Source organism: Cibotium barometz, chromosome 33 (assembly GCF_041138505.1).
Source record: "Cibotium barometz isolate CiBa-2024 chromosome 33, ASM4113850v1, whole genome shotgun sequence".
Lineage (NCBI taxonomy): Eukaryota > Viridiplantae > Streptophyta > Polypodiopsida > Cyatheales > Cibotiaceae > Cibotium > Cibotium barometz.
The window spans coordinates 7,762,090-7,780,700 of NC_141078.1; the positions used below are offsets into that span (position 1 = coordinate 7,762,090).

The 18,611-nt window shown below is 41.3% G+C and overlaps 1 protein-coding gene across 1 annotated transcript; it reads right to left on the bottom strand.

The window, feature by feature from the left end:
* Positions 1-14,933: 14,933 nt before the first annotated feature.
* Positions 14,934-17,967, bottom strand: LOC147619258 (fructokinase-like 1, chloroplastic). Its single transcript, XM_086772922.1, has 5 exons — positions 17,810-17,967; positions 17,583-17,710; positions 16,219-16,736; positions 15,580-16,075; positions 14,934-15,356 (listed from the first exon to the last, which is right to left on the bottom strand). The coding sequence occupies exons 1-5, from the start codon at positions 17,914-17,916 to the stop codon at positions 15,118-15,120; spliced, it is 1,488 nt and encodes a 495-aa protein (XP_086629048.1). The 5' UTR covers positions 17,917-17,967; the 3' UTR covers positions 14,934-15,117.
* Between the last annotated feature and the right edge of the window lie 644 nt (positions 17,968-18,611).

Consider the following 18,611-nt stretch of genomic DNA (forward strand, 5'->3'; position numbering starts at 1 on the left):
AGAACTTCGTTTGGGTCGCACTCATAGAAGAACTTTGTCTCCTTCCTTGAAGATCCTTTCAGACCTCTTGGTGTCAGCATAATGCTTTTGTCGATCTTGGGCAGCTTTAATATCCTTTTGGATTGCCTTGGTTTGTTCCTCCATCTCTTCGAGCATTTTCTTGGATGCCTCAACTCTTATGGTTGGATCAGAGAAATTTAGAGGAGACAAGCATTCATGCCCATAGAGTGCTTTGAATGGTGACATTCCTATGCTCTAATGATAAGATGCATTGTAGGCAAATTCTACCAGAGGAAGGTATTGAATCCACCTTCTTGGTTCCCGTCCACAATATGCTCTGAGAATGTCTTCAATTACTTGATTGACTCTCTCAGTCTAGCCATCGGTCTCCAGATGATAAGCTATGCTAAAGCAAAGTTGAGTTCCCAGGGCTTGAAATAAGGACTACCAGAACTTTGAAGTGAAGTCAGAATCCCCATCACTTACTATCCTTTTTGGGAGACCATGAAGTTTGAGGACTTCCTTGATGAATATTCAACATCAGAAGCTTTGAAGGTCTTCTTCGCTGGTATAAGGTGAGCTACTTTGGTAAGTAAGTCCACTACTACCAGAATGGAGTCATATCCTCCTTGAACAGTGGGGAGACTTGTGACAAAATCCATACTAATGCACTCCCACTTCATTTGGGGAATATCCAAGGGTTGAAGTTTCCCAGGCATCTTAACCCTTTCAGCTTTGATCCTTTGGCATGAGAGACATTGCTTCAAGTACCAAAGGATATCATTTTTCAAGCCTGCCCAATGAAAGCTCCTTCTTATGGCATTTAATGTTTTTGCATAGCCTGGGTGTCGTGTAGTAGGACTATCATGAGCTTCATGGAGGATTAGTTTCTTTAAAGCAAGATCCTTAGGGATACATAGCCTGTGATTGAAGTAGAGGCTTCCTTCATGAGTGGAGTATCCCTTGATTAGATTCTTCTCTTTCTTTGAATTTCCCCCTTCTTCTATTAACTTCATCATCCTCTGATAATCTAGATCATGAGATGAGACTTCTTCCACCTTGACCAGTATGGGATTATTTGGCATTGAAATTGCACTCAAGAAAGATTTGCGACTAAGTGCATCTGCTACCATATTATCTTTCCCAGGGTCGAATTTGATGTCAAAGTCATATTCTTGTAGAATTTCAATCCATCTCCTTTGCCGGCATGTTGAGGTTAGGCTGGGTGAAGATCCACTTCAGACTTTTGTGGTCAGTTTACAAGCTGGAATTTGTCCCCCAAGAGATAATGTCTCCATAATTTGAGGCAATGAACAACTGCTAAGAGCTCCAAATCATGGGTGGCATAATTTGCTTCATATTGCTTCAGCTTGCAAGAACTATAAGCGATTGGTCTTCCTTCTTGGCCTAAGACACCACCAAGTGCTAGACTACTGGCATCAGTAACCACTTCAAATTCCTTGGTGAAATCAGGAAGTTTCAGGACTGGGGTAAAAGTAATAATGACCTTGAGCTGATCAAAACTGTTTTGATGGATTGGCAGCTATTTTGCAATCCTTCTTAAGAAGATCCATCAAAGGTGCAGCTACCAAAAACCTATACCATCCTGTGATTCCCAAAAACCCACAACTTCACGAACTGATTTAGGGGGTGGCCACTCCAGAATATCTTTGACCTTGGCGGGGTCTACTAAAATGCCATCTTTGGAGACAATGAATCCAAGATACTCAATTTGATAGAGTAAAGAAGGTACATTTACTCTTCTTGGCATAGAGTTTGTGTCTGCGCAACAATTGCAGAACTCTACGCACATGCTCCTCATGCTCTTCCATTGATTTGGAGTAATAAGCATAAATTCATCCAAGTAAGGACGTAATATATCTTGCATTAGGCAGTTGAAGTTTGCAGGAGCATTGGTTAACCCGAATGACATTACAGTAAACTCATAGTGGCCATAACGGGTATTGAAGGCTGTCTTGGGTATATCTGCTTCCTTGATTTTGACCAGACCTCAAATCTATTTTTGAGAAGACTTTGGCCCCATGAAGCCTGTCTCAAGAAGTTCGTCGATGCGAGGGATAGGATACTTATTCTTGACAGTGACTTAATTTAGTCCTCGATAATCTATGCAGAGGCGAAGAGTTTCGTCCTTCTTTTTTTGGAAAAGAACAGGTGCCCCCAAGGAGAGCTACTGGGGCGTACGGATCCTTTCTCAGTGAGTTGGAAAAGTTGCCCTTTAAGTTCAATGGCTTCAGGAAGGGACATTTTATAGGGCGTCTTTGAGACGGGTTGAGCCCCAGGAATCACCTCGATTTCATGATCGACTTCTTGGGTACTGCCACAATCAATCAAAAGCTAAAATGGCTTACCGTGATGAGTGGCTGGGGTTTGGATTACACCAAATTGTTTATTCGAATCTTGGTGTTCTACTGCCGCATGGACGATGGCGCGCTCTTCTTCAGCCATTTCCAAGGTCAGTCCTTCACTTATAATACAGGCGGTCCTAGCAACTGCTCCTTTGCGGCCTCCTCTGCCACGCCCACCGCCTCTTGCACCTTGGTGGATAGGGGTTCCACGGCCTTGATTTCCTCTGCCACCTTGGGGAAATGATGTTGCCATCTTGAGACAGTTGGCCCTAAAGTGTCCCGGCTCATTGCACTCAAAACACAGAGGGCCTTCCCTGGAAGAAGCAGCATACGAGCGGGGGACAAAAGAGTTGCTTTGTCACCCTCTGTTGTAGTAGGGGAAATTCTGTTGGGGTTTCTTGTAGGTTTGATCTTTAGGATTCGCCTCAGGGGGTAAGATCTCTTTTGAGGCTTAGGTTTGTCAGTCCTCAATTCTTTCACAAGGGGCTTTGCTCGTATGAGAGCATCCTGTAATGAGCTTGGCCTCATTGCTTCAAGGCAAGGGACTCCATAAATAATAATCCATCCTTCTTGGTGCACCCTTTCAAAGAGAGAAATATCCTACATGTGCTCTAGAGTGAGGATTGTGGGTATATGGAAAGCGAGGAGTAATAGGAGTATGGATGCTTGGAGAGGGGCCTTGGACTTAGGCCCTTAGTGGGACCATGAGTGGCCTCAACCAAAGCACTACCAGCTCTCTTGAGGACGACATGCTAAAGTATAAGCATTGGTCTCACCTCCACCGCCACTATTGCTACTAGTATTGTCGTTGGGTGGCTCACTATGGTGTGAGACAATGGTCTAGGTGTGCCCAATTTTCTAGCTTGTGTAATCCTGTGGATTACTAGACCACAGTCTAGGAGGAGAGTCCGTAGATCTCAGAAAAAATTTATTTTAAAACAAAGTTTTCCCAAGAACCCTAGGGTGCAATAGCAAAGAGCATGGTGGTGGGGGTCTCTTATCGAAAATAAAGAGATCTTGAGGAAGATTGTAAAAACATGGGGGAAAAAATACATAAACAATACATTCATGCGTGTGGCTATATTTTAGAAATCATGGATTAAAAACTAAAAATGATCATATAGTCAGAGTATAGAGTATAGAGTTTTATGCATAAGGGCTATGCATAAGACTCTATGCAGAAGACTTGTATGTATAATACTATGCATAAGGGCGTATACATAGAGACTTATGCACATAAGACTATGCATAGACTCTATGGATAGACTCTTACGCATAAGACTATGCATAGACTCTATGCATAGTATTATGCATAGACTCTATGCATAATACTCTTTACATAGTATTATACATAATAATATGCAAAAGAATCTTATGCATAGTATTGTGCTAGGGTGAAATAGCAAAGAGAATAAGACTATGCAAAAATTCTTATGCATAAGGCTATGCATAGAGTCTTATGCAGACTCTTATGCATAAGACTATGCATAGACTCTATGCATAATACTCTTTGCATAGTATTATGCATAGTACTATGTAAAAGACTCTTAAGAGAAAAAAACATATGTTGAAACAAAGTTTTCCTAAGCACTCGGGTGCAATAGCAAAGAGCATGGTGGTGGAAGTCTCTAATTGGAAATGAAGAGAGCTTGAGGAAGGTCGCAATATCTTAGAAAACCAAAATACATAAGTAATACATGCAAACTCCTTCTCAGTGCATCTAGAAATGCAAAATTTGATTGGATTGGTTCTAGAGGCAAAGGCTATAGAACTGGATCTTTTTATGGCTTCTTAAGAATGGTGATGGATTCAACTACTGCCTTTGGCACGCTCTAAGGTTCCCTTAGCAATCATGGGTTTGGCTACTACCTTTGGCATGATCTAAGGTTTCCTTATTATTTCACGACTTCTTAAGAATGGTCACGAGTTTGGCTACTTCCTTTGGCATGCTCTAAGGTTCCCTTATTGGTTCTATGATTGACTCTTGGATGGGGTCAAAGATACATAGCAAGGTCACTAGTCCGTACTTGACCACTTACTAAAGTATTGGCTCTAATTTAGCCTGCATCTTCCTTGCATTGCCTTTGACTATGCTCCTTAAGAAGTAAACTATTTTTCATTTGGGGTGAGCACCAACAAAAATCCTTTAACATGCTCTAGCATATTTTGTCACATGCCCTTGTGCTACAATTTCCAGACTGTTCTTTTAGACCATTCTTTCTTATAGTCACATCACTGATGCTAGTGGATCAGGCATCGGTGTAGTCTTTCTACAAGATGGTCATGAGTTCAGTTATACTACCTTTGGCATGCTCTAAGGTTCCCTTAGTGGTTCTATGAGTGACCCTTGATGAATGGATTCACGGAAAAAATATTATGGTGACTATGATGACCCATGGAAGGTCGCAAAATCTTGGAAAAACAAAATACATAAGTAATACATGCAAACTCCTCTCAGTGCATCTAGAAATGCAAAATTTGATTGGATTGGTTCTAGAGGCAAAGGCCATAGAATTGGATCTTTTTATGGCTTCTTAAGAATGGTTATGGATTCAACTACTGCCTCTAGCACACTCTAAGGTTCCCTTACCAATCATGGGTTTGGCTACTACCTTTGGCATGATCTAAGGTTTCCTTATTAGTTCACGACTTCTTAAGAATGGTCACGAGTTTCGCTACTTCCTTTGGCATGCTCTAAGGTTCCCTTATTGGTTCTATGATTGACTCTTGGATGGGGTCAAAGATACATAGCAAGGTCACTAGTCCGTACTTGACCACTTACTGAAGTATTGGCTCTAATTTAGCTTGCATCTTCCTTGCATTGCCTTTGACTATGCTCCTTAAGAAGTAAACTATATTTTCATTTGGGGTGAGCACCAACAAAAATCCTTTAACATGCTCTATCATATTTTGTCGCATGCCCTTGTGCTACAATTTCCAGACTGTTCTTCTAGACCATTCTTTCTTATAGTCACATCACTGATGCTAGTGGATCACGCATCGGTGTAGTCTTTCTACAAGATGGTCATGAGTTCCCTTTGGCATGCTCTAAGGTTCCCTTAGTGGCTCTATCAGTGACCCTTGATGAATGGATTCAGGGAGAAAATATTATGGTGACTATGATGACCCATGGAAGGCCAACTTTCACCTCATATTGAGTCCTCCTTCACTACATCTAGTAATGCAAATTTTGATTGGATTGGTTCCAAAATTAGAGGCTCCAAAACTGGATAGTTTTGTGGCTTCTTAAAGAATAATCACAGATTTGACTATTGCCTTTGGCATGCTTGAAGGTTCCCTTACTAGTCATGGGTTTGGCTACTACCTTTAGCATGCTCTAAGGTTCATTGATTCTTAACAATGGTCATGAGTTTATCTCTACTACCTTTGACATGCTCTAATGTTTCCTTATTGTTTCTATGATGGACCCTTGAATGGAGTCAAGGATACACTCAGGCAAGGTCATTGGTTTGTAATCGCCCACTTGCTCAAGTATTGGCTCTAGTTCATCCTACACCTTGCTTGAATGGAGTCAAGGATACACTCAGGCAAGGTCATTGGTTTGTAATCGCCCACTTGCTCAAGTATTGGCTCTAGTTCATCCTACACCTTCCTTGCATTACCTTCAACTATGCCCCTTAAGAAGCAAACTATTTTTCATTGCGTTGAGCACCAATAAAAATCCTTTGACATGCTCAAGCATATTTTGATGCATTCCCTTGTGCTACAATTGCCAGACTTATCTAGGCCATTCTTTCTTATAGTCACTGATTCTAGTAGATTAGGCATCAATGTAGTCCTTATACAAGACAGACATCCTTAGACTAAGTACAACACTTATGATAAAGAACTTCTTATTGTTGTTTATGCACTTTGTATGTGGGGAAATATTATTTGATGGGATCTGAATTTATTAGAGTATACGACCTTTACTTAGCCAACCCTTTGATTTTTTATCGTCATATTATATGGGCTTCATTTATTTAAAAGTTTCAACCTCTCATTCAATATCAACCAAGGAAAATGTTATAGTTGATGCATTGAGTAGATGTACTTCCATTACAAATATTTTAGTTCTTGATATGAATTTCTTTGATGCTATGCATGTTACATATGAGAATAATCTTGATTGTCATGATGCATGGTTGAAAGTGCAATAAAATCATTACTCATCTCTTGATAATCATTTATATAGTACTGGATCACTCTAGCATTTAGAGAATTTCTTCTAGAAGGATTGCATACTCCACCATGAATGGGTCATAGATACATTCTCACAACTCTGAAAGTAGCAGGAGATGATTTTTATTGGCAGCATAATTTAAAGAATGATGTTGCAAATTTTTTCTATGAATGCATCATCTATCAAAGAGTCAAGAGACATCATGGTAAACAACATGGCTTCCTCATGCCCTTGCCTATACCTAATGCTCCTTAGAAAGAAATATCTATGGATTGCATTACTAGTTTGCCGGTTTCACGGTTTCAGAAGTGGTGTTACCGGCTCATGATTTTCCTTGCCTCCATGGCTATATCCTCACAATCTCCCCAATTGTCGTACAAAAATCGGGCTCCACTTTCCCCTCTGGCAGACTCTAGCATGTCCCCCACCAAACAAAAAACACACATGCAATTCACCTCTCTCTGCTGCAATCCCCTCCCTTAGTGGAAGGTGACGGTTCTTCACTCCCCCACGAGGGCCACCTCGTGAGGCTCTCCTTATTTTTCATGGTTTATAAAAAGAGCTTAAGCTTGGGGCCTATGATTCACATGAGTATGAGGTCTAGTCTCGTCCACACCTCCAATGCCTTTCTTGCATCACAGACACACAAAGCATGCATGCCACTCCTCCAATGCCTTTCTTGCATCATGAAGACACACAAAGCATGCATGCCACTCCTCCTTGCCAACTAAGCCTAGCATGTGACCATGCACTACTGCCATCTTCTCGTACCTGAAAAATCCTATCATAGTTTGCCCAACCCCCCCCCTTGGTTAGAGAATTCATGCTCAACTTATTCTGGCAAAACCTTATTCAAACACTGCACCTAGCTCAAGCTCCTACTAGCATGTTCGTACCATCATCTGCCTTAGTGTGACCCTCCACTTGGATCAAACACAAAATGAGGGTGCAAGCCATGCATGTGTACCACATTCTCCAGCCCTCCTGGATCAAACAGCACATACACTTCACTACTTGTGCAGATATGTTCTCGTCCGTGTGCACCTGATCCTCCAAAGCATGCATGCCAATCGGGTTTTGTCCATCAAACCGCATCATTGAAGGCATTAGATCGTGTGGCACATATCCCAAAACCATAAACTAGATGTCTCTGCACATTATCTTCCACAAGTTCTTCATGCACACATTCCATTATTGATTTCCCAGCACTTTGTAGGCACATGGTGTAAAGTCCAGGGCTTACAAACCCCGCTAGTGCATCATCTAAAATAGAAATCAAGTCTTCATCAACCTCTGGTTCATTTCCCTGCACATGAGACCCCACATACATATCCTTCTCTATCTCATCTCGAGACCCAACACCTCATGAGCATCATCCAGATCAGCTTCCTAGTATACACAAGAAGCATAGACCTGCTTGGCATCCATATCAACACATGCAAAATCCATCAGAGCATCATCCAAGATCGCATCAAGCTCAGCATCACTCACATCACCAACACTTTGCACCTGTTCTACCATACTTTCATCACACATAATCATGCCTAAATGCATACAAACAACATCAACCTATGAAGACTAATGGCTCATAATCCCGGGAGACTCTTTTGGCACAGCATCATCCAAAAGTATGTCTAACTCCTCATCTGTGTCTCAATCAGCTAGGACACCTATATCAACACCCTCATAAGATGTCTACAAATCCATATACATAGCCTTAAGATGCATCTCCTCACCATCTATCTCATTGATCTCATGGTCAAAAACCGCGGATCCAAAGCTCCCCACTGTCTCTTGCATATCCTCAGATGTCGTGCAAGTGGAGGAATCCATGCTATCCCCATTGGTGACTACATCTTCTTCATCAATTCTCTTGGCATCCCTGAATGACTCAACATGTTCGCAAAAGACCTCTCTCTTGTCATGCATCACCTCTCTTGTTGCCCTATGCTTCCTACACTACTTCTTTCTCTTCATGGAATTGGCTTCTTGTCAAAGCACATAATGTATAGCCTGGCCTAATTTTCACATCCATGCCTAACAACTCTCATCTGCCACACTGGCTCCAAGCCCTCCACAAAGCACATAAACTGAAGGTAGTCGTGCACAATATCCACACTATCAAACAAATCAAGATAAGCAAAACAAACATCCTCATACCTCAGCTGGGAAGTCAGGAATCATCTCTCCATCACGTTGCCTGATACTCATGAGGTTTGTCCAAGCCTATCTTCTGCCTCCATCCATTGAAAACTTGTGAATCAAAGCCCTAGATAATAGCCTCTAGCTATCCTGCACATGATTTGGCAAAGTAGAATACCAAAGAGTCGCAAGCCCTATAAACCTCGGTGCAAGGAACATCCCTCAAGCCATATCATCTTTAATCCCTGCATGTATGCACTCCCTCCTAACATGGTGAAGAAATGCATGAACATCCTTAGACCCATGCCTGCAAAAAACTTGTGGCTCCTCCATTAGTACAAGCCTACCTGGTGTGAGCAAAACACAAACTGAATAGTGCTTCAGAGCCCTCCTCAGTGGGGGCCCCAAAACAATGATACATCAGGGGAGTCTGCCTTTATAGCTCGTCGTCCCAAGACACCACCATAAGGAGGAGACTACACCCTAAACCCATGAGACCAGTAAAACACATATCATAGAGTCACTCTGCCTAAACCCATGCCATATGCACCCAGCCTGAATCCCATAAACACATGATCCAGTCCATTCACATTATCTTCACATGCAATGCCAAGAAAATACCAAACACACATTCCCAAATCACAATAGCACAAGATGAGGACACCAAACAACTCTCTCTTAGTTTTCATAAAATCCAATTGGATGAACATGAAATGATTGAGAATGTATCTCCAAGGAATACCACCATCCAGCCACCCCACTTTTTTTGAGGTGACAACCGCTCAAAAGCGCAGTCCCACTACCCAAATCCGCCATCAGATAAGGAAGAGCCCCTTGAGCAGCCTCCCATCATTAGAACACAGCACAATCAATCTCCTTCAGACTTGATATCGGCTCTCTGTTTCTCACATCGAGCTTCTCACATCGAGCTTCTCACACCAGTTCAGCGTCCTTTTGCCACTGACTTTCTAGCCTTCACATCGTTCCATGATCACAGCCAATAGTTATGTCCAATTTTAGAATCAGTATCCATGGTTTCACGATTTAAGAGGCGGTGTTACCAGGTCATGATTTTGTAATCCGAATAGCTTGCTTCACGATGGTTCTCTCCACGAAAAAGCAGGCAAAGAATAAGAAGCTATTGCAAGAGGGAAACCTACAAGCAAATCTATTCAAGTAAGCATCCATCTAACATGCATGAATCTGATAGCATACAAGCAAGCAAGAGTAGAGAAGAAGGAGAGCTCACAAGTATTCTATTGCAAGGGAATGATTATGTATTGTTTATTACCAAAAATGACTTATATACAAGTGACTAATTTTCACACTAGATCGACCATACTTAAAAATTCAACCTCTATTACTAGTCTTAAGCAAGTATGTACATGGAGTTCTTAGACTTTCCCTATTTGGCATTAAGCATAAGCTAAGGTCACTTTATATATTCCAACACTGTCTTACAAAATATAACTTCCCGTTCGAGTGAGTAAAATGGCAAAGCGCCTTTTTACGGTATGTTGAGCGAGTGAAACCATGTTAACCTACAGAGTGGTTAACAAGGCATGTGTTTAGCTCAAGATTTAAGCTTTTATAGAGTTGTGATGGAAATGCATACATAAGAGCTTCTTAAGTGAAATACAAAACCCTCTTTGCATAAGTTGTAATCTAGAGTAAATGGGAGTGAAATCAGCGAAGGCAATGGAGTAAGAGAGCTTATGAGATTTAACTACGAGAGAGGATTGAGTTATAGGAAGAGATGAGATAAGGGAGTGTGAGGAAAAGAGAAGCTATGTGAGAACCGATGGGGAAGAAAACCCTCCGATTGTGATAATCTTGAGGAACTTAGAGAGAAGTAGACGCAAGGCAACACCATCACCACATGAAGGAAACTGGGAAGAGGAGCTTAAGGCTCACTTCAAAATTGCAAAAAAGACTTTGAGGTCACCACAGGGGTGATTGTAGGGTCCATTACTAAGGCGATCACAGGGACAACCACCAACGTGATCATCTAGGGCGATCTTAGGGCCATGACAATTTACCAGACAAGAAAGCCTGGAAATCTTTCACCTAGGATCTTTTAGGGGAAGGTGAACTTAAACATTAAAATCTCCAAGGGTGGACACACCATTTAGATTCTAAAGAGAGGGGAATATAAATATATAGAAGAAAGATTAGATAGATTCCTAATAATATCACTAGCTCTTCTAGGTGGTAGCTACTAGAAGAGGCTGGAATGGGTCACCGTCCCAACACCCATTATGACAACTTAGGTCTTGCCCAACCACAACATAGCAATGTAGCTGCTTTGCAAGATAATTAGAGAGACTGTGAACCCTGAGAAAGAAATTTGTGCATCTATAGAGACTGGGTTAACAATTTTATATAAATCTATATTGGTAATATGTATAAATTATCAATATAAATATGTTTCAGATATTAATAATAGCAACAGTTAATATCATTTTTCCGTGTAAATAGTTTTGCCGATAGAACTACCCCATCATACAAATTTTTTTTTCAAGGAACAAAAAAAAAAATCGGAAGCATTTTTCAACAAAATCAAAAATTCCGCCGACAGAAGCGTTCCCACTGTTGAGCGTCAAGTTGTGTATGCAGGCAAAAGAGCCATGGACAGGCAAATCTTCCTCTGTATGGCAACCATCGCGCAGGTAGATCTTATGCGAGCATGTTGCAGCAAATAGTACAGCTTCTAGGTGTTGTATAGCAAGCATAGAGAAAGTGAGCGTAGAGAGACAATCGAAGAGGCATTTGACACACAGTTGAATGGCAATTCATAGCTCAGGTGATGAACAAAATGGGTTTTGGTCCAAAAATGAGGAATATGAGGAAGGGACAAGACGATGTATTATTGGAAATGAACTCTCTGCTCCTGGATGATCCATGAGACAAGGATGTCCACTGAGTGCCTTGCTTTATATGATAGCTACGGACCATTGCTCTTGTACATACAAATAATTTGATTGTAGAAGGGAGGCTACATGGTGTTGACATTACAAGAGCCCGTCAATTTGTTAGTCAAGCGTATGCAGATGATTCCTTCTTCTTTCCCAGGAACACACAACATGATGTCAATGCAAATATGTATGTGTTAAAGCTATATGGATTAGCCGCTGGATTGAAGGTTAATTTTACTAAGCCGAAGTTGTTGCCTCTTAAAGAATGTGACTGCATTTCATTATTTGGCCAGGTTTCATATTGCTTCCAGATCAGATAGTATGGCATCTTGGTTATCCTATCGGATGAAAAGTGTCCCTCGAGCAAGAAAGGCAATGGGTTATGGATAAGCTGAAACACAAGATTGAGTATTAGAAATTGTCGACATGGCCGTTGCATGTATTGTTGCGTATTGTGTCCAATCCATCATCATGGCCTATGCTCAGTTCCACTTGCCTCTTGTGCCTTGGTCAAATAAGGATATTGACAGATATAGAAAGGCCATCAGATTGCTCAAAAAAGAACTTGTAAACTTGTATGCACTCCCAAAACGCATGGAGGCCTGAATATACTCAATATTCGCTACCATGTCATTTGCAAGAAAGGCAGCTCTACTTCTTGAATTCCTTCACTAAAAGCAACCTTGGACTTTGATGCTGGCACATCTGATTGCAACAATGAAAACACAAGATTTTGGGAATCAGATAGTTTCCCACCAAGACGTCATATTTGGAAGATCTGAAGGCCTAATTGTGAGCTGCCCTTATTCCACCAAGCTTATATATGACTGGTGAACGCTTCTTTGTCATTTTTCTTGGTTGGACAGACCTCCAGATAGAGGCAACTCTTTGCGAAAAGAAAGCATTCATTGGAGTAGGGCTTTTCAACACTCAATGGTTGCACTACAATCTAGAAAAGCATACTTACTCTCCAACTTTGGTGTACGGCTTAGTTGATGATGTTGTTGATATGAGCAAAGCAATGTATTCTCCTTTCCACAGGGTGTTAGAAGATACAATCTAGGTATGCATCACAGGCATGTATGGCATGAAGTAATTTCTATATGGCAAGATTTTCAGCAGGTGCTTCCACGTGAGGAGGAGGAAAGATTAAGAGACTAGAAATTCGATAGGCAACTTCCAGGCGACTCTCCTTTCTCTTTCCATCACCTCACGACAGCTAGAGCTTATAAATTTTTTCTCCCTCCACCTTGGATACAAACACATGCAAATCATTTGTGGCATGTAAACAAACCTCTTCTGTAGTGGAAGGCCTCTTTGGCTACAGTTTGAAAGAGCAAATTGCCTCTCAAACAAATACGATTTTTTTTGTGGAGATGCATTGTGGGTGCACTCCCAGTTGGAACCTTCTTAGCTAAGAGAAACATTGCACTTGCCTCCTACAAGAGGTGTTCTCATTGCCAAGAGACAGTTATTCATTTGTTGGTGATGCCCCTCTTCTCGTGCTCTCCTGGACAAACTGTCAGGGCACTTGAGAGTGCGATTTTCCGACAACAACTTCGGGAAATTCTTCTGGATGTTTGACCGGCTATCTTTGCCTTTGCCAGGTTACATGATTTTCCTTTCCTGGATTAGATATTGGGCTTTGTGGACGATCTACCATGCATGAAATCACCTGATCTTTTTGTATGAGGAGATCATATGCTTTCCTTTTTTAAGGAGGTCTCTTTACCTTTCACTCTGAGATTCTTTTGACCTCGGAGATCTTTCCTCTCGACAGCTGGAAGTGTTTTTCCACTGTTTCTTATATCTAAGTAGTAGTTATCCCTCCTTGGGATAGCAATGAATGTATCATACAATCCTTAATGAAACAGTGGTTTCACCAAAAAAAAAAAAAAAAAAGACAGACAATAGGAAGAGAGAGAGAGAGACATGTGTAGAAGACTTCGAATAAAAACTGCATACTTATTTGTTTAAGACATAATGTATTCAAACTTTTATGTGTATACTTTTACATATTCATATTTGGGTGAATCTGGGTGAAATTCATATGTTTATAAAACTCTTACTCTATTATAAAAGTAACCCACAATGAAATTATGTAAAGTGTATTTTAAAAGCACTAATGTAAATATATAATTTATACAGTCACAAGACAGTTTGGAGGGCTGGGGATATTGAACCCTCAAGTCCAAACTACTACTATGAAAGCAAAATTTATGGCAAGAGTTTTACTCCAAAGGCAACCCTAGGCTGTTATGCTTAAGACTATGGTAGATCGCTGTCAGGTGAGGTCTAAGGATAAGTTCTGGAAGGGGCTGAACCAGATAGACAAGGTATTTTCTTGGGCCCAGTTTAAGTGCAAACGTTGTCCATTTGCTAGCTTTTGTTTGCATGTGTGGAAGAATGCTCTGAAATGGAACCCTCTATTAGGTATATTGGTAGTTCTTTGATGGGTTGGAATGCCTGGTGGTCTTGTGTTTTTTTTGCTCCTTTGGCCATGATAAATGTCACAGCTGCCATGCAATTGCATAAAAAGGGGCTATTGACCTTCTCTGAATATTGGGATGGTTCCATGTTTGGCGTGGAGGTAGTCTGATCAGCTTAAGTTATGAATAACCTGGCAATAGGTATAGCACAGGATGGAAACTCTGATGGTTAACTCTCAGTTCGATGGCTCTTCTTGGTTCTGACTGGGTGTGGGCATCCTCTACTCCTTTCCTACAACCTTCAGCTAAATTCATCTACAGTCATCTGGTTTATTGCCAATCTTGGTATGTAGGAATGAAAACATTATGGAATGGAAGGTGCATTGGGATGAGTCAGTCTGGAATGGCATTATGTTCAGATTGTGACATGATAAGGCATTCTTATGGAAAGTGGCTACGCAGGCTCTTCCTTCTGGGGCAAAGTTCCCCTTTTTGTTATGCTTGTGAAGCTGCAACAACAGAGACCTGTTGGCACTTGTTCTGGGCTCGCCCTGCATTGAGGGCATTTTGGGCACAGATCACTAGGTGGGAGCAAATCAATTTTGGTTTGGGTATCAACACTTATGGATGGTTATTGGGGCTGGTGAAGCTCCTTGCTCTTGAACTAGACGCTTTGTTATCACTTTTCACCAGCTCCTTGCTCTTGAACTAGACGCTTTGTTATCACTTTTCAGATTTGTTACTCTGGGAGTTATGGATAAGGAGAAATCAGTTAAGGTTTGCATGTGATTCTGTGGTGCCTCTTGTGGTTAAAAATGTTTGAAATAAAATGTGTGACAATGTTATCTGGTATGTTCAAGCTACTGGGGCTGTTAAGCCTTAACAAGTTCAGTAACAATTGAGAAAAAACAAAGCCTACTGGTTAGCGTTGAAGTTGATGTTTGGCAAAGATAACACTACAAAAAAGAACTCAATTCATACAAGTTTGCACATCATAATCCTGTTATCTCTGTTCCAAAGGGGAACCCATTGGACTCAGCAGGTTATGAACTTTGATACTTTGGCATGATTATGTATGCTCACTACAAGAGGTACTGTTGAGATGTTGACACAAAAGGTTGATTTCCAAGTGGCTGGACAAAAACAGGGCGATAAATTTGCTCTGTTAAATTCTGGCTTGCACTCTCAGTAGGCAAACCTTTGGTAGAACCTGGGGTCCACTGTGCAATAATCCCAGCCGAGATAGCAAATCTGAGGGCTTTAGGAAGCGTCTCTTCGTCCTTATACAGCTCAGGCTGCAAATTCAGTTTCCTGATAATGGCTGCAAACATGAAAGAAAAACAGAGGGGTCATCAATACGCCAAATACGAGTATGGACATGAAAATGATGACAGGGACATGGACACAAAACATGAACATGGACCATGGACCAGGACAACAACCAGGGACCTGCTGACACTGACCCAGACAAGGACCCCAGACCCCAACCCACGGGCATGGACATGATCAACTTTTTAAGCGATCCCAAGGTCCTTGCAACTCACCTGCCACAATTGCATCGCCTGAGCCAGCTCTGTCACATGTGTAGGCGGCCACAATTACATCCTCTACTCCAAGAACTTCCCCATCAAATTCAGGCGTGTAATAATGAATCACAAAGGTACCATCTGTTACAATTAACATTTTCAAGTTATCATGCCACACGGGGTGGAGATTACTTCTTGTATAGTGATATTCATCACGAAATGCACCCAGCTCCTTCATTGTACTTGCTGCATATTGAGGTGGTCCGTGCTTGCAATTTTCTTCCCCAAGGAGAAATTCTAGCTCATGCTTTGTCACCTCAATAAAATTTGCCTGGAACCAAGCATCTTTGATTATGCTCCAAGTGTGTTCTCGGGACATCCATAGTGGAAGAGGGAGGTTCAAATCAAAGAAGATATCACCACCAAAGCTCTTTGAAAGCCCAAGCGCAGTGAAAAGGCTTGATCGAATGGGCTCAACAGTCAGGATGGATGATGTAAAATGGAATATCCGGGCCTGCAAAAGAAAGTAAATGCAACATGCAATAACTGTAAATAACACCCCGGCCTGTGAGAGATTTGCGATTACATTGTAGAACAGACACAGTAGGCTATGACAAACTGTCAAAATGAGGCAGCAAGGAGGGTTCAAACAGACACCTCTTTTAAAATATCAACATTTATCTCTGACTCTAAAAGGGAATTTTCTGCACTTGGCTGCACACACGACATCTTTGCCCTGCCATTCTCGTGGGAAAGATTCAAATATGAGACCCCAGTTTGGGCTTTGGAATCAAACCGCACACCACGAGTCTGCACTTTATTTATATTGAGAGTGTGCACCAGCTCCCGCCCATAAACATCATCTCCAACTTTTCCCATAAAGGCGACTCTGCATCCTTGTCGTGCTAAGGCAATTGCCATGTTGAAGGACGGTCCACTAAGTGCTCGGGCAAACTCCGGGGGCCTCCATTGCAACATTTTCCATCTTGAATAAATGTCGGGATGCTCGCGTTTGTCAGACACTCTTACATTGGGCACAAACTCATTGATAGCCTCCCCAAAGCAACAAACAAGATGGGGCCAATCATAGATTTCTTCTTCCTCCTCTTCATCTTCTTCATCCTCTAACTCCTCATGCGTTGAGCTACTTTTCCATGCACGTGTTGTCTTCGTACCTGCAAAAAGGCACATCAACAGAAGTTCATATTTCTCACTCCAAGACAGTCTACTCACAAAAGCTTCACACTATCAACTTCATGTGGCATAGAATATGTGTTAAGTATGACATAACACATCTTTCCTCATACCATCGAGGGCACAATCATGTCAATCACAGGTTTTTCTGTGATATATGCACCTTAGTGAGCATACATACCATTGTACTGAGTTTCTATCATTTCAACAGAAAAAAGATGCTTAAATCCCACTGAGCTTAAATGACAGAAATCAGCTTGCTTCTGGCAAAATGTTTGCAAGGCACTGTTTCCACCAAAATCCCAATTGTTTGCCTAGGCAAGACGCACGCCACATTCATGCTCATACAGATGCGGGAGCATACAACCAAACCGCAATTACACTAGCAATCATCATGCCCACTTTATTTCAGTGCAATCCAACCAATGCGGGCAGGCCACGAAAAGTATAGTACTAAAAGTAAAACCTAAACACTAAATCCTAAACCCATAAGTTTGGTGCACACTTTGGGGCTGCATAATTGAATCCTAAACCACTTTGGCACTGATCTTGCTTCACGCTGCTTAAAACCGAAACCCAAGCATCTGAAGACTCATCTTGCACACTTGATTCAGGGTCAGAAAAGACAAAGGCTGTTGTGGAATGGTCGGTTTGATTAACGATTATATCCCCACAAAGCGAAGGTAGGTGTGGGGGGGACAAGAAAACCCTAAAGATATTTTTAAAACGCAATGATTCAGGGTTTAGGGTTTAGGGTTTAAGGTTGAAAACTAAATCATTTAATTGGGTTGTTATAGTGATGCAAGAAAGAAGAGAAGTAAACCTACTCATTTCTTCCCCTTTTTCGTCGTCGTCAGGAGCAGCATTTGCGACTAGCCTGCGCACATCTCTGCTGCTGCGGCGGGGGAAAGAGCAGCTCTGAAATGAGAGTCGAAGGTGGAAGACATTCCTGACCCTGCAATACGTACACAGGAAAGGCAGCCCTTTTCAGTAAAACCCTAACCATACCAAAAAGCTTGAACAGAGAGGGAGAAAATGAGCATGGCCAGCGAACCTTGTAACAGGACCTTCACAGGCTTTATGCTGCTGCTGTTGATGTTGCGGAAGGAAGTTAGTCGCCCAAGACGACGACGACGATGATGGTGACCACGCCAAAGCCATGGCTCTTGCGTTTTACAAACAGAAGAACTTCATCGCTCACAAACATTTTTCTCTACATATCTTAAATTTTAACTTCAAAATTTTAAATTTTATGATTTATAATGGCATGACATATCTTAAATTTTAAAACTTTTCAAAATTTTACATAATATTGTTTTGACACATCGTTTAGCTAACTTTATGAGTGAAGTTTAAGTATTAAAATTTGTACTTTTCATAAAATTGAGAAGACAATTTTTACGAGACATGCAACATAGGGTTCGACAGAGCACTTGAAAGATTAACGTGTCCACGTGTTGCCTTCAGAGAATTTAAAAAGAGAAATTTCTAAAGTGCAAGTTGCATTCGTGGAGCCTCGTTTGTTATTTTTAAAACTCAATCAAACAACCTTACTAGTTTGGCTGCGGCTTGGTTATCTCTATCTATACAAGTTTAACCACAACCCCACCTCCCTCCACGTGGGCAAAGGAGGTGGGGCTAATTCAAAATAACCACTCCTCCTGCAAGCCTGAGGAGGAGCCAAATCTCACATCTTCCAATGCAATTTTGAATTTCACATCTCACATGAAATCTTTGTATACATGCTTACATACCTATAGATACACACACTTATATATATTATGTATGTATGTGTATCTATAGGTATGTAAGCATGTGTATATAAATAGATTTATATGTATGTCGACACACACACA